Source organism: Polypterus senegalus, chromosome 7, assembly GCF_016835505.1.
Source record: "Polypterus senegalus isolate Bchr_013 chromosome 7, ASM1683550v1, whole genome shotgun sequence".
In the NCBI taxonomy this organism is placed as follows: domain Eukaryota; kingdom Metazoa; phylum Chordata; class Cladistia; order Polypteriformes; family Polypteridae; genus Polypterus; species Polypterus senegalus.
Genome location: NC_053160.1, coordinates 143,762,043 through 143,775,823, shown reverse-complemented (window position 1 = coordinate 143,775,823; position 13,781 = coordinate 143,762,043). Strand labels below are relative to the sequence as shown.

Below are 13,781 nucleotides of genomic sequence, written 5' to 3'. Positions count from 1 at the left end.
GAACATAAGGGATTTCCAATTCTTAAAATGCTTGACGCCACATATTTTGTGAAGGCTGCTCATAAGAACTGGGGTGACTACTGCTAGGTTAATCAATATGAAATGTTACATCTGTAGGACACCTCATGCCAAAGTTGAAGACATAAAGTTGCCGATAGAGGAGTGATTGCGCAAACAAGGTGACATGTTTTACTGAAGCACCACAGAGAGGGTTCATGAACATTACAACAAATTTCTTTATGCCTGTTAACAGATTTTAAGTTGGTTTTGATGGTGTTTTTCATAATAGGCCAGGCTCAAAACATTTAGGTCATACCTCGTACATATAGTCACATTAACCAGAGTATGCAGAGGAATATCCACTCAGATACTTGGAGAATACGCAACGACACACAGACAATGTCCAGGCAAAGGATTCAAACCATTGAGATTGGCAGCACCAACATTCTTTATTAAAGCTTGAACTCCTCCACGCACTTATCTTCAGTTTCAGTATACTATCTAGTATACTACTATACATAGACTGCAAGAACAATGAAAAATACATTTTATATCAGTACTGTATTTATGGGAAACAATTTGTCATAAAGATTTACAGGTTACAGTAACAACAATGACAATAATAATAATAACAATAATAATAATAATGAGATTGCAAAATAAGATTATAATTCTGTTGTCATTATTGCCATAATGTACATTTTAGGTTGGCAGGTTAAACAGAAAGCTACCATTTTAAAAGCAGAAATTGTTTACACTGCCATTATATACTAATTTCTTTTTCAACTCATGTGAGAAAACTTCAGTCTTTTTAGAGAAATGTGAAATGCAAAACTGAAAGAAATGTGTGTGTTTTTCCAAGCCTCGCCAAGAGTTTCCTTTTTCGTGTTTCGCTTTCCACGTGCAGATCTGGCAGTGGTGATTCCATTCAACAGTAAATAATTTGCAGTCTCTGTGTAGCAGATAGTCATAGCTTTCTCTTCAAATGCATCTATCTGATGAATTGGTTTTTATTAATTTTGCTGATTCAGGGTAGTTATCAGTACACAGTTATGTTGGATTAATTTGAAAAATCGAACAAAAAAATTGGATATAAGGCAAATAGGTCACTTTTACCTGCAGTCTGAATGTAGTTTTAATATAGACTCATACACAGCTTGTTTGGAATTTTCAGTTTATTATCATTGTACTTTTCCTAAAGGATTATTCTGAGATTTGGTGGTTAGAGGCAGGTTTTGAAGGGGCAGACTATTATTAATTTCACATAGTATATAAGGCTGGATGAGACCCAAAAACTGAATAAGTGAAATCAAATGGATTGATTTGTTAAACTTTAACTTTTTATATAGCTATCATCTGCCTGTTTAGCAAAAACTATATATCAAACTGTTTAGTAGAGTTCTATAAAAAATTGTAGTTTGTCTTCGTCTTATAAGTCTTCTTGGAAGAATGCAAAATGAATATACATTAATAATAATAAAAAATATCAATTTTAACCACCGTATTCAGTTGCTGACAATGTCTTATATTCTGATCCCTTAATTTTTTTGTATTTAATTAATCTTATGTAACTATTTTTTTTTGCTTTGTGAAAGTAAACATCTGTATAGACTATAAGTCATTTTTTTCATATATTCTAGGATTGTTCTCCAGTTTTTGCTTTTTGGTCTAATGTCTCATACTTTCTGTCTTCTACTTTCCTTGTTAATTGTCCTTTTTACCTTATAAATTCCATTTCTTGGACATCTCTGCTCTTACTCTTGCTTTTATCCAGCAGATTCTATTTTTCCTGGGTTTAATTACTGCTGAAGTACCCGTAGCATTTCATGAAAAATCTGCTGATGCTCTTCCTCCATACTTTTCTGGAAATCCTCTTTCTTTAACTAGTTTTACTTGAACCTTTAGCAGTGTGGATCAATGGCCCATCTGTGTGGTTGGCATCACATGGTCTCTTTTGCTGTACAGTATTTCTTGTTTGCTTTTAGGCTTGCTCTATGCATTGTGTTTCTCTATATGGGCATCAAAGACTTTTGATCTTTTAGGGACTTGTTACATTGTAACTGGAATTCCATAAATCTACAAGCATTAAAGCCACAGAGTTATGGTTACAGACTGACAAAACTGTGAATATGCCATGACGTTGAGGAACCATAAATGCTTCTGTTAACTGTGTGTAACTTTGTTTTGCTCGTATCAGTGAAGGTCTTTAGTCTCAGTTGTTATTGTGCTTGCTCTTCTTCTGCTTTACCTCACCTGCTCAAAAGAAACACCTTTTTCTTTGCATTCTTGAGGCGACATTAAAGGTCAAAGTCAGGTACAGGCTCAGCCAGCAGATAAAGAAATAGGCTTGCTGCTTGTCTGCAGAATTAAGATTATTGTGATGTCTGGACACTTTCCTGATGTCATTATATTTTTCCTCCTCATTTTTTAATTATTTTCACAGCAATCTTTTTGGTTTTTTATTTCTGATTGTTATTAATCTAGCACTTGTGGTATTTACTAGTATTGAAAAACATTTCCTTTTATTTGAAAGAGTCAATTAATTATATTATAGCACTAGAACAGTTTTGAGACCAGGTTAGATTGTCTGTGGCAACTGGCGTAAGGATGGACTGATCAAAGAGTCACTAGCAACATCTTCTGTCATGCCATGTGGTGTTGCTGAGATGATTTCTGCTCTGGGGAAACGACATGGAGCATTTATTTTTCCAACTGTATTTTTACTTCATGTGATGACTCCATTTTACTTTTAACTGATTCCAGCACAGTGACACTCATTTGTAAGTAAATGTTCACTTTTTGCACTTTTGTTCACTTTTCTTGTTGTCTGTATACTAACCTGTCCTACTCCATCCTAGTCCATGGAAATGGTGCCCATGGCTGTGGATGTACGGGCATCACAATAGGCAACAATTAAAGGGCCTTCTTCTGTTAATCAGTGTCAAAAATCCAAATAAATCCACTGTGATGCAATCATCCATCCATCCATCCATCCTCTTCTGCTTATCCGAGGTCGGGTCGCGGGGGCAGCAGCTTGAGCAGAGATGCCCAGATTTCACTCTCCCTGGCCACTTCTACTAGCTCTTCCCATGCCAGCTGAGAGAGATAGTCCGTCCAGCATGTCCTGGGTCATCCCCGGGGTCTCCTCCCAGTTAGAAGTGCCCGGAACATCTCACCAGGTAGGTGTCCAGGCTGCACCCTGATCAGATGCCCGAGCCACCTAATCTAACACCCGATGCGGAGGAGCATTGGCTCTACTCTGAGCTCCTCTTGGATGACAGACACCCTGTGAAGGAAACTCATTTCAGCTGCTTGTATTCGCAATCTCGTTCTTTCGGTCACTACCCATAGCTCATGACCTTAAGTGAGGGTAGGAACGTAGATCAACCAGTAAATTGAGAGCTTTGCCTTTCGGCTAAGCTCCTTTTTCATCATGACAGACTGAAGCAGAGCCCGCATCACTGCAGACGCACACCGATCCGCCTGTTGATCTCCAGCTCCATTCTTCCCTCACTCGTGAACAAGACCCCGAGATACTTGAACTCCTCCACTTGGTGCAGGATCTCATTCCCAACCCCAAGAGGGCACCCCACCCTTTTCCAGCTGAGGACCATGGTCTGGGATTTGGAGGTGCTGATTCCCATCCCAGACACTTCACATTCAGCTGCGAACCGATCCAGAGAGAGCTGAAGATCACGGCCTGATGAAGCAAACAGGACAACGTCATCTGCAAAAAGCAGTGACTCAGTCCTGAGCCCACCACACCAGACCCCCTCAATGCCCTGGCTGCGCCTAGAAACTCTGTCCATAAAAGTTATGAATAGAATCAGAGACAAAGGGCAGCCCTGGCGGAGTCCAACTCTCACCGGAAACGGGTTCGACTTACTGCCGGCAAATGCAATAATGTATAACAATACAATGTGAAAAGTTTCAATTGGTGAATACTTTACAAAGGCACTCTAAACATTAGGCCAGCCTTCAGAAGCCATTCTTAGAGTTCTCATTGTTGAAAAATAATAATAAAAATATTTGTGGCACAAGGTGCATTGGTACTTATGCTACGTAGCCCCAGAATATTGCATTTAAATTTCTTTCCTGGTCACTGTCTGTGTGGAGTTTGCACATTCTCCTTAGATCTGTGCGTGTTTTCCTCCATCATCTTAAAGATATTTAAAGTAGGTTAATTGGTGACTCATATGGGCGAGTACACATGAGAAGCACCCTTCCCTGGTTTGGTGCCTTTAGCTCCTCACAACCCAGAATTGTTGGTTAGGGAATGGAGGGATGCAGCTCGCTTTCAGTTTTAGTTAATAAAGAAGGCATTTTTTTTGGATTATTGTAGGACTCAAGAGGCAGAAAGGACCAATGTGATGGTTAAGGTAAACAAGTTGAAATTTGAACTGATTCAGTCAGGATTGAGACCAGGAATAATAATTCCAATGGAAGAAACTCAGCAATAATCACATAGGCAATAAACCAAAATGTTGCTTGTTCATTCCCCACCACTGATTAACTGTGTGAATTTGAGCAAATAGTTTACTTTGCCTGTAGTCCAGATGTACAAACTATACTTATTAACAATTATACAGTCTCTCAGTACTTGTAAAGTTCCTTGAGATAGTGTTCACTATACAAAGGTACTTTTTGAAATTAAGCATGTTTATTTGTGTGTTCATCATTACGTACCTTGTAGGGATCAGAATCTCTTTCCAGTTTCAGCTCATTTGCTTTTTTGCAGTCTCTCAATATAAAGGTGTTTCCTGAGTTTTTCTTTTGCTAAATGCTTTCTTCTCATAAGTCCTTCTAATTTTGTTTTTCAGGCTGTCTTAGCCTTAGCTAAGACTTGCCTATCTGTTATAGGTGGCATCCTTTTTTACTTGATCTTTAGGAGCACTTGATCCTAAACAGCAGTCACCCTAATACCCTAAAATTAAGATTTAACATAGTCCTCTTTAACTTACTGTCAAAAGCTGTTATATTCTTAAACCTGCCCATTTCTCAGAGCAGGTTGCAGAACCTGCAGCTTATCCTGACTGCAATGGACACAACGCAGGCCATTACAAGGGTCCTGTCACATCCACATTCTCACACTAGCACACAATTTAGTATTACATATCTTGATATTTAATATTAAAAATTCTGCACATTAAAGCTAAAATGATAGCATTATGTTTATGCTCCATCATAAAGCTAATTTCTGATAAAATATCAAGGCTAAATCTCCCTGGATCAGTTCAACAGATTAATTGAATGATAAAGCCCTTTATTTAGGTCAATAATAATTAATTGTATCCTTGCCTTTGTTTAACAAAATGAATGATTTGATTTATTGTATGTGTGAGTGTATGTGAAAATGCATGTCTAGCAAGCAATTTGATTTGACCTAATAATTCTTAAATATTTTTGTATAACAATGTGTACAGCAGTGTTTAAAAAATTGTTTTATCTGTACCTGATACATGTCACATGCAGTACAAATGAAACTACTAACTTTGTTCTGTTTCTTGTCTTTTCCTAATGAAAATAATATATATATGCATATATATATATATATATATATATATATATATATATATATATATATATATATATATATATATACTTATAGGAGTTTATGTGTGTTTAAGTGTGCTGTTCTAATTTTCCTAATATGTTTTAATATTTATCATTCCGTTTTCTAAATATGTGGCAAGTTTTGGTGTTCGAATGTCTAACCCATTTCTGCTTGACTTCATTTAAGGTTAAACAAAGTGCTTTATTTTATTTTCAGACTATGCATTTGAGAAGGAGTTGGAAAAGATCAAGTAAGGTAATTACTAGCATGTACAGCATGTAGTCATCAAAGTCATATTTTTCACAAATAAACTGGATTTCATCTCTGCTTCCAAGCTTTATAATTTTGCTTTATTTCTTTATTTCACAAACTGCATTATATGTTGTTCTGGTGAGGCAAAATGATTAACACTTTTCAACAAATTTCAAGCCAATTCAGCTCTTATGAAAGTTACTTTAATTAAATACATTTTTGCAAGAAAGCTAATAATTTTAACTTCAGGCTTTGAAGTTAGCATGTTGTGTGCTGAACAGACTCCCAGAACTCTGGAAATGGTGAAAGATTAAATATGAAATAACATTCCTATGTAAACAAAAGAAAATGTAAGAGTTGTGAGAAGAATTAAGCCAACAACTGCTCATTTCTTAGTCAACTTGTAGTCTGAACTTGTAATACTGACATTAGCTGCTTAGTAACAAATCAATTAAATGACAACCAATCAATACATGCATTTTTATAATTAATTTTTGCAGCAACTTTGCATAATACTGTAAATGCTTTCCCAAACACTTGACTAATACTGTACCTCTTAGAGAAATGCAATGCAATTTTAACTTGTGATCCAACTCATTAGATAACAAAGTATGCTTTTGCCACTTGGAAAAAAACAAAACTTTATCAAATGAAAGATGGAACTAGAAGTTTTGATGGATATTGTATCTTGAAAACTTTCACTTTCATCATTTCCATTGAGAGAAGTTTTTCTTGCTGCGCTGATCCCATGGTAAATGCATGTAGAAACATCACCAACAGAGGACAACCTTCAGCGTTTTTTGTCCAGTTCCATACACTATTTCACATGTTTGGGTTTGTTGATGCCAGATAACAGTATTCATCATTCTTACAGTTAAATATGGACACAAAATACATCACTATGCTAGGAATTGTATTTGCCCTAACCTACAGCTAGCCTAAATCAGTTTCAAAGGCTTGAATGAGATGGATGAGTTGTATGACTTTCTCTGATCTCTTTTATTAATGTATACAGCACATCTACTCTGTATTTATACTTAAGATCAGGGTACACAGAAGTATAATACCACTAAACTAGTACATAAAACCTTTCTTCTTCTTAAAAGTAAATAGCAGTCCTGAGAACTTCATCTGTAAACTTTTTTTTAATAATCTTGACAAATATTAGAAGACAAGCTTTGTAATCATGTAATTATTAGTAAAAAACAGTATATAGATAGATAGATAGATAGATATTAATACCAAGGGAAAATTTACATACTCCAGCAGCACCATACTGATAAAAACAATATTAAATTAAAGATTGATAACGATGAAAGTATAACAGACAGACAATAACTTTGTATAATGTTAACGTTTACACCCCCACGGGTGGAATTGAAGAGTTGCATAGTGTGGGGGAGGAACGATCTCCTCAGTCTGTCAGTGGAGCAGGACAGTGACAGCAATCTGTCGCTGAAGCTGCTCCTCTGTCTGGAGATGATCCTGTTCAGTGGATGCAGTGGATTCTCCATGATTGACAGGAGCCTGCTCAGTGCCGTCACTCTGCCACGGATGTCAAACTGTCCAGCTCTGTGCCTACAATAGAGCCTGCCTTCCTCACCAGTATGTCCAGGAGTGAGGTGTCCTTCTTCTTTATGCTGCCTCCCCAGCACACCACCGCGTAGAAGAGGGCGCTCGCCACAACTGCCTGATAGAACATCTGCAGCATCTTATTGCAGATGTTGAAAGACGCCAGCCTTCTAAGGAAGTATAGTCAGCTCTGTCCTTTCTTGCACAGAGCATCAGTATTGGCAGTCCAGTCCAATTTATCATCCAGCTGCACTCCCAGGTATTTATAGGTCTGCACCCTCTGCACACAGTCACCTCTGATGATCACGGAGTCCATGAGGGGCCTGGTCCTCCTAAAATCAACCACCAGCTCCTTGGTTTTGCTGGTGTTTAGTTGTAGGTGGTTTGAGTTGCACCATTTAACAAATTCTTTGATTAGTTTCCTATACTCCTCCTCCTACCCACTCCTGATGCAGCCCACGATAGCAGTGTCTTTTGCACGTGGCAGGACTGCGAGTTGTATTGGAAGTCCGATGTATATAGGCTGAACAGGACCGGAGAAAGTACAGTCCCCTGTGGCGCTCCTGTGTTGCTGACCACAATGTCAGACCTGCAGTTCTTGAGACGCACATACTGAGGTCTGTCTTTAAGATAGTCCACGATCCATGCCACCAGGTATGAATCTACTTCCATCTCTGCCAGCTTATCCCTGAGGAGCAGAGGTTAGATGGTGTTAAAAGAGCTAGAGAAGTCCAGAAACATAATTCTTACAGCACCACTGCCTCTGTCCAAGTGGGAGAGGGATCTGTGTAACATGTAGATGATGGCATCCTCCACTCCCACCTTCTCCTGGTATGTGAACTGCAGAGAGTCAAGGGCGTGGCGGACCTGTGGCCTCAGGTGGTGAAGCAGCAGCCTCTCCATGGTCTTCATCACATGTGACGTCAGAGCGACAGGCGGAAGTCATTCAGCTCACTAGGACGTGATACCTTTGGGACTGGGGTGATGCAAGATGTTTTCCAAAGCCTCGGGACTCTCCCCTGTTCCAGGCTCAGGTTGAAGATGTGCTGTAGAGGACTCCCCAGCTCCAACGCACAGGCCTTCAGCAGTCATGGCGATACTCCATCTGGACCCACTGCTTTGATGGCACAAAGTTTCCTCAGCTCTCTGCTTATCTGGGCTGCTGTAATTGTGGGTTGGGGGAAACTCTGTCCTATGCTGGTATCAGCAGAAGAATGGGTGGAGGGTGCAGTACTCTGAGGTGAAAGTGGGTTAGGGTGGTCAAACCTGTTAAATAAGTTGTTCATTTGGTTTGCTCTCTCCACGTCTCCCTCAATTGTGGCACCCCGCTTCGAGCTGCAGCCAGTGATGATCTTCTTCCCGTCCCACACTTCCTTCATGCTATTATTCTGCAACTTGTGCTCCAGCTTTCTCCTGTACTGCTCCTTCGCCGCCCTGAGCTGGACTCAGAGTTCCTTCAGCACGCACTTGAGCTCATGCTGATCACCGCCTTTAAAAGCCCTTTTCTTCTGGTTCAAAAGGCCCTTGATGTCACTTGTAATCCATGGCTTATTGTTAGCATAGCAATGTACAGTTCTTACTGGAACTACGATGTCCATACAGAATTTGATGTAATCAGTTGTGCAGTCAACAGCCTCTTCGATATTCTCACTATGTGACCCCTGCAGGATATCCCAGTCCATAGTTCCAAAGCAGTCTCTCAGAGCCTACTCTGCCTCAGGGGACCACTTCCTGAATGAGCGTGTGGTTCTCGGTAGCTCCCTCACTCTTGGTTTGTAGTGAGGCTGAAGCAGAACCAGGTTATGATCTGCTTTCCCAAACGCAGGCAGTGGGGTGGCGCCATATGCGTCTTTAACGTTTGCATAAAGTGGGTTGATAGTCCTATTTCCCCGGGTGTTACAATCCACATGCTAGGAGAAGGCAGGTAATGTTTTGTCCAGCGTCACATTGTTAAAGTTTACAGCGATTAGCACAAGCGCCTCAGGGTGCTGCATTTGTAACTTAGCAACAGCGGAATGGATGACGTCACTCGTTATCTCCGCATTTGCCTGAGGAGGGAAGTAAACAATAACAATGACGTGTCCAAACTCTCTGGGCAAGTAATAGGGATGCAAACTTAAAACCAACAGTTCGATGTCCCTGCAGCAAGTGGAGATTTTAATGTTTACATGTCCTGAGTTGCACCACCTTGTATTGACATAGAGAGCGACACCCTCTCCTTTCTGCTTCCCGCAGGAATTTACGTCTCTGTCCGCTCTAACTGTGTTAACCTAGGTAGCTCCACGTTAGCATCTGGGATTATAGTTGTTGCTGCTGGAATGGCTTTCACTCGTGGCGGCGCTGGATGTATATATGCTGCAAGGTGAATGAAAAGAAGACAAATCTAACTCAAATCAACATTTGGTGTTCCACGCTAGCAGCTCCACGTTAGCATCTGGGATTATAGTTGTTGCTGCTGGAATGGCTTTCACTCGTGGCGGCGCTGGATGTATATATGCTGCAAGGTGAATGAAAAGAAGACAAATCTAACTCAAATCAACATTTGGTGTGACCACCCTTGGCCTTCAGAACAGCATCAATTCTTCTAGGTACACCTGTACACAGTTTTTGAAGGAACTCAGCAGGTAGGTTGTTCTAAACATTTTGGAGAACTAACCATAGATCTTCTGTGGATGTAGGCTGCCTTAAATCCTTCTGTCTCTTCCAGACACACTTGATGATGTTGAGGTCAGGGCTCTGTGCAGGCCATACCATCACTTCCCGGTCTCCTTATTATTCTTTATGCTGAAGATAGTTCTTAATGACATGTGCTATATGTTTGGGGTCATTGTCATGCTGCAGGATACATTTGGGGCCAATTAGACGTCTCCTTGATGATATTGTGTGATGGATAAGTATCTGCTTGTATTTCTCAGCATTGAGGGCACCATTAATCCTGACCAAATCCCCAACTGCATTTGAAGAACTGTAGCCCCAAACTTGCAAGGAACCTCCACAATGCTTCACTTTTCCCTACAGACACTCATTATTGTTCCCCTCTCTAGCCGTTCAATGAACAAACTGCCTTCTGCTACAGCCAAATATTTCAAATTTTATATATACTGTATATATACAGCAGTAAAACAATTGTGAAAGGCTACTGTACTTTGATAAAAGGTTGGTTTGTAGGTCTTTACAATGTGAGCTCAAAACAGAACTGAGGAGAAAGGAAAGAATGGCTGCCATATATAGCTGGTAGACGGGAGGTGATGTAATGGGATGGTGTGATTCTGGGAACCAGAAATGACATCAGATGTAGGTGGGATCTTAGGGACCAGAAGAGGAAGTGGTGTTGGCTGTCTTCTGAGGACCGGAAGTAGCTTTAGGGTTGAGTGTTCGTCAGCTGGTCTGTAAAGAAAGAGAAGAAAAAGTTATAGAGCAGCTCCATATCCTGGTCTGGACATACAGCTATTTAAGCCCATAAACTGTCTCCCATGAGCACATGTGTGACAATATATCACATATCTTAAAATACTTTTTTATTTAAGTCTTCAACATCCTACCAGACATCATCATCAGAGTAAAATGATTAGAAATATAGGAATCAAAGGCAATATATAGCAAGTGAGAGGTGGGGGTGGACGGGGAGGTGGATTAATAAGGTGGGGTTCGGAAGTTGTTGGTCATAAAGTCTCTTTTATTATTTGAATATTCTTCTTTTAAAGCATGCATACATATGCTGGGTTCAGTTCAGTTCCAAGTGTCTGTTATTGGCATTTTCATTAGAGAGCCATTATTTAGCCAGCTCTCTGACACTCTTATTATTGTCCCTGAATTTTACTCTCCCAGTGTCAGAGACCGTGGGCCTTTCCTGCATACATGTTACAAGTCTTTTAGATGCTTGTCCCACTTATTCCGTGGGACATGCATTGCATGGAATGCTGTAAACTGTGTTTCTTGTCTCTGTGGTGGATTTTTTGCTTTGGCATTGAAAGGACAATTTGTAAAGTGTTTGCTGGTTTGCTTGATCCCAGATTTGGACAGGACACATGCTGTAATTTCTGACACAACACAATGATAAGGGGGGGTGTGTGGTATGTGCAGTGAGGGAACAAGAGCCGACTATTTGATGATGTCTGGGGTGTTTGCTATATAAGCATTGTTTAATAAATGTCTTGGGTTAGCTGTTTGATGTGAACAGAAGAAAAAGATAATGTTTTTCATCCTTTTTTGTGTTTATTGTGTTACAATGGGTGTTAATCCTTTCAAGCAAAGTCCTAACACATCTCTGCTCATGCAGTGAAGGGTGGTTGCTCGAAAAGTGTAGTATTTTCTCTACATAACATTCCTTGCAATAAACACTTGTAATTAAACTGGCCTGATTACCTCATTCAATGGAAATGTCAAGGAAATTGATGCATCCAGTCATTTCTTTTTTCTTTTTTCATTGTGAATTGTATTGCGGAGAATGTGGCTGTAGAATTCATTCAGCTAGTTTAATGTGACTCATTTGTCGTCAGTGTGGTGTCTCCAGAGTTTAAATTGCTGCATCACTAGCTCAGTTAAGAGTCCTGATAATGGTGATTCCATTGGCATGCCTTCTTTCTGTCAATAGTATTTTCCATTAAAATGGAAGTGGGTTTTTTGGCAAAGTTATATTAGATGAATTATGTCCTTAGTGGTCAGCTTAATTCATGCCACTATGGTGGGGTCATTGTTTAGTTTTGTCAGTAAAGTCTCTGTGGCCAGATGAATTGGGATCGTAGTATAAAACGACACAACATCAAAAGAGACCATGATCTCATCTCAGCAATGGATACATTCTTCAGGTGCTGTAATGGCATCTCAGCGCTATTAACAGAATAATCTGAGTCATATGTTAAATTTTTGAGCATATGAAAAAGTCTTTTAGATAAGTTGTAAGCTGGTCCACCTGTAACACTCACCACAGGTCTAAATTTTAAAGGGGTCTTGTGGATTTTTGGGAGGCCATGGAATTCTGGGCAGATTGCATCATTCGATTTCATGTTATAGTAATCTTGTAAGTTTAAACAGTTGTTATTTCAGGGTTTACCAAAGGTTGTGTTGTATTTAGGGTGGTTTTGTAGGATCACTGGTTAATTGCTCATAGGTATTAGTGTCAGAGAGCATTTACTTTACTGCAGTGACATATTACTTTGTCCACTACGAGTGTTGTGCCTCCTTTGTCTGCTGGTGTAATAACAATGCTGCTGTCATATATATTACTAGGCGGCTATGCCCCCTGCTCGCTTCGCTCACTAACCCCCAGGTTTGGTTAACCAGATATACAATTTAAAGAGATTGTTATTTTCATGGGAATTGTTACATATGCATTATTTTCACTTTTATTTTAAACATTCAGTTAAAACAATATTTGGAATTAACTTGTTTTAACTAATTAACTAATTTTGATTCCGTGTTTGGATTTATATTGTGACAATGCAACGTATAACTGCCCATGAATGAATATCGTTTCTTTCTCTCTAATAAATAAAAGAACTTTTTCAAATGTTTGTCCCTGTGATTTGTTAAATGTAATAGCAAAAGCTATTCTCACGAGAAACTGTAAAGGTTTTAATACGAATGGCATATCCAGATCTCCTCTTGTGTCTTATGTTATTTATGGAATATGTACTACATTACCTTTCTTGTCGCCTGTTAAAATTTTACAAGTTAGAATTGTTCAACTAATTTTTAATACAACTAATCTTGTTCCATTGCATAGTCCATCACTCATACATAAATTATGCAATAACATTACTATACATCCTTCTTTCAACAGTAATTCGGCCGTTGGAAGACTGGACGGTGTTAATACTTGTAGATATTCTATGGGATATTGTAAATTGATGTTTTCATCTTCCGCATGATCACCACCAACTGCTTCAGCATTGGTACGCATTTAATCAATTTGCTGTGTAATCGATCGACAATTTTCGCATTAATTCATTTGACTTCATCGTTTCTCGCTGCCATATTTAGATGAATGGTTGATTCTAAACTGGATCTTCTTAAGTGTGTGTGTGTGTGTTCATAAGTAACCCCTTTAATAGATTTGTGTCTGTTCAGGTTTAGTGCCGGAATGCACCTGATGACCGTGGTCTTGGTTGAAAATAGTTGTAAATAGGGCGTGACTTGAAAGAATCTCATGGTAAAAGTCTCCACCTCACGGGACTTCCTTCCAAAAAGTCTCTTCAAAAAGTCATGTCTCTTCTCGTCCCAAGATTTCTCTCAATTATAACAACAACAACAACAACATTTATTTATATAGCACATTTTCATACAAACAGTAGCTCAAAGTGCTTTACATATTAAAGAATAGAAAAATGAAAGACACAATTATAAAACAAAATAAATCAACATTAACATCGAATAAGAGTAAGGTTCAATGGGCAGGGGGGAC

At 39.2% G+C, this 13,781-nt stretch overlaps 1 protein-coding gene across 7 annotated transcripts in view; it reads left to right on the top strand.

The window, feature by feature from the left end:
* mctp1a (multiple C2 domains, transmembrane 1a) overlaps positions 1 to 13,781 on the top strand; it is a 934,223-nt gene that overhangs the window by 438,448 nt on the left and 481,994 nt on the right. For 6 of the 7 annotated variants that reach the window (XM_039759357.1, XM_039759355.1, XM_039759354.1 and 3 more), the window contains exon 6: positions 5,771 to 5,809. The exons of the other annotated variant lie outside the window; for it this stretch is intronic. In XM_039759357.1, coding sequence (XP_039615291.1) covers positions 5,771 to 5,809 — 39 coding nt within the window. The remainder of the gene's footprint in view (positions 1 to 5,770; positions 5,810 to 13,781) is intronic. 7 annotated transcript variants of the gene reach the window in all.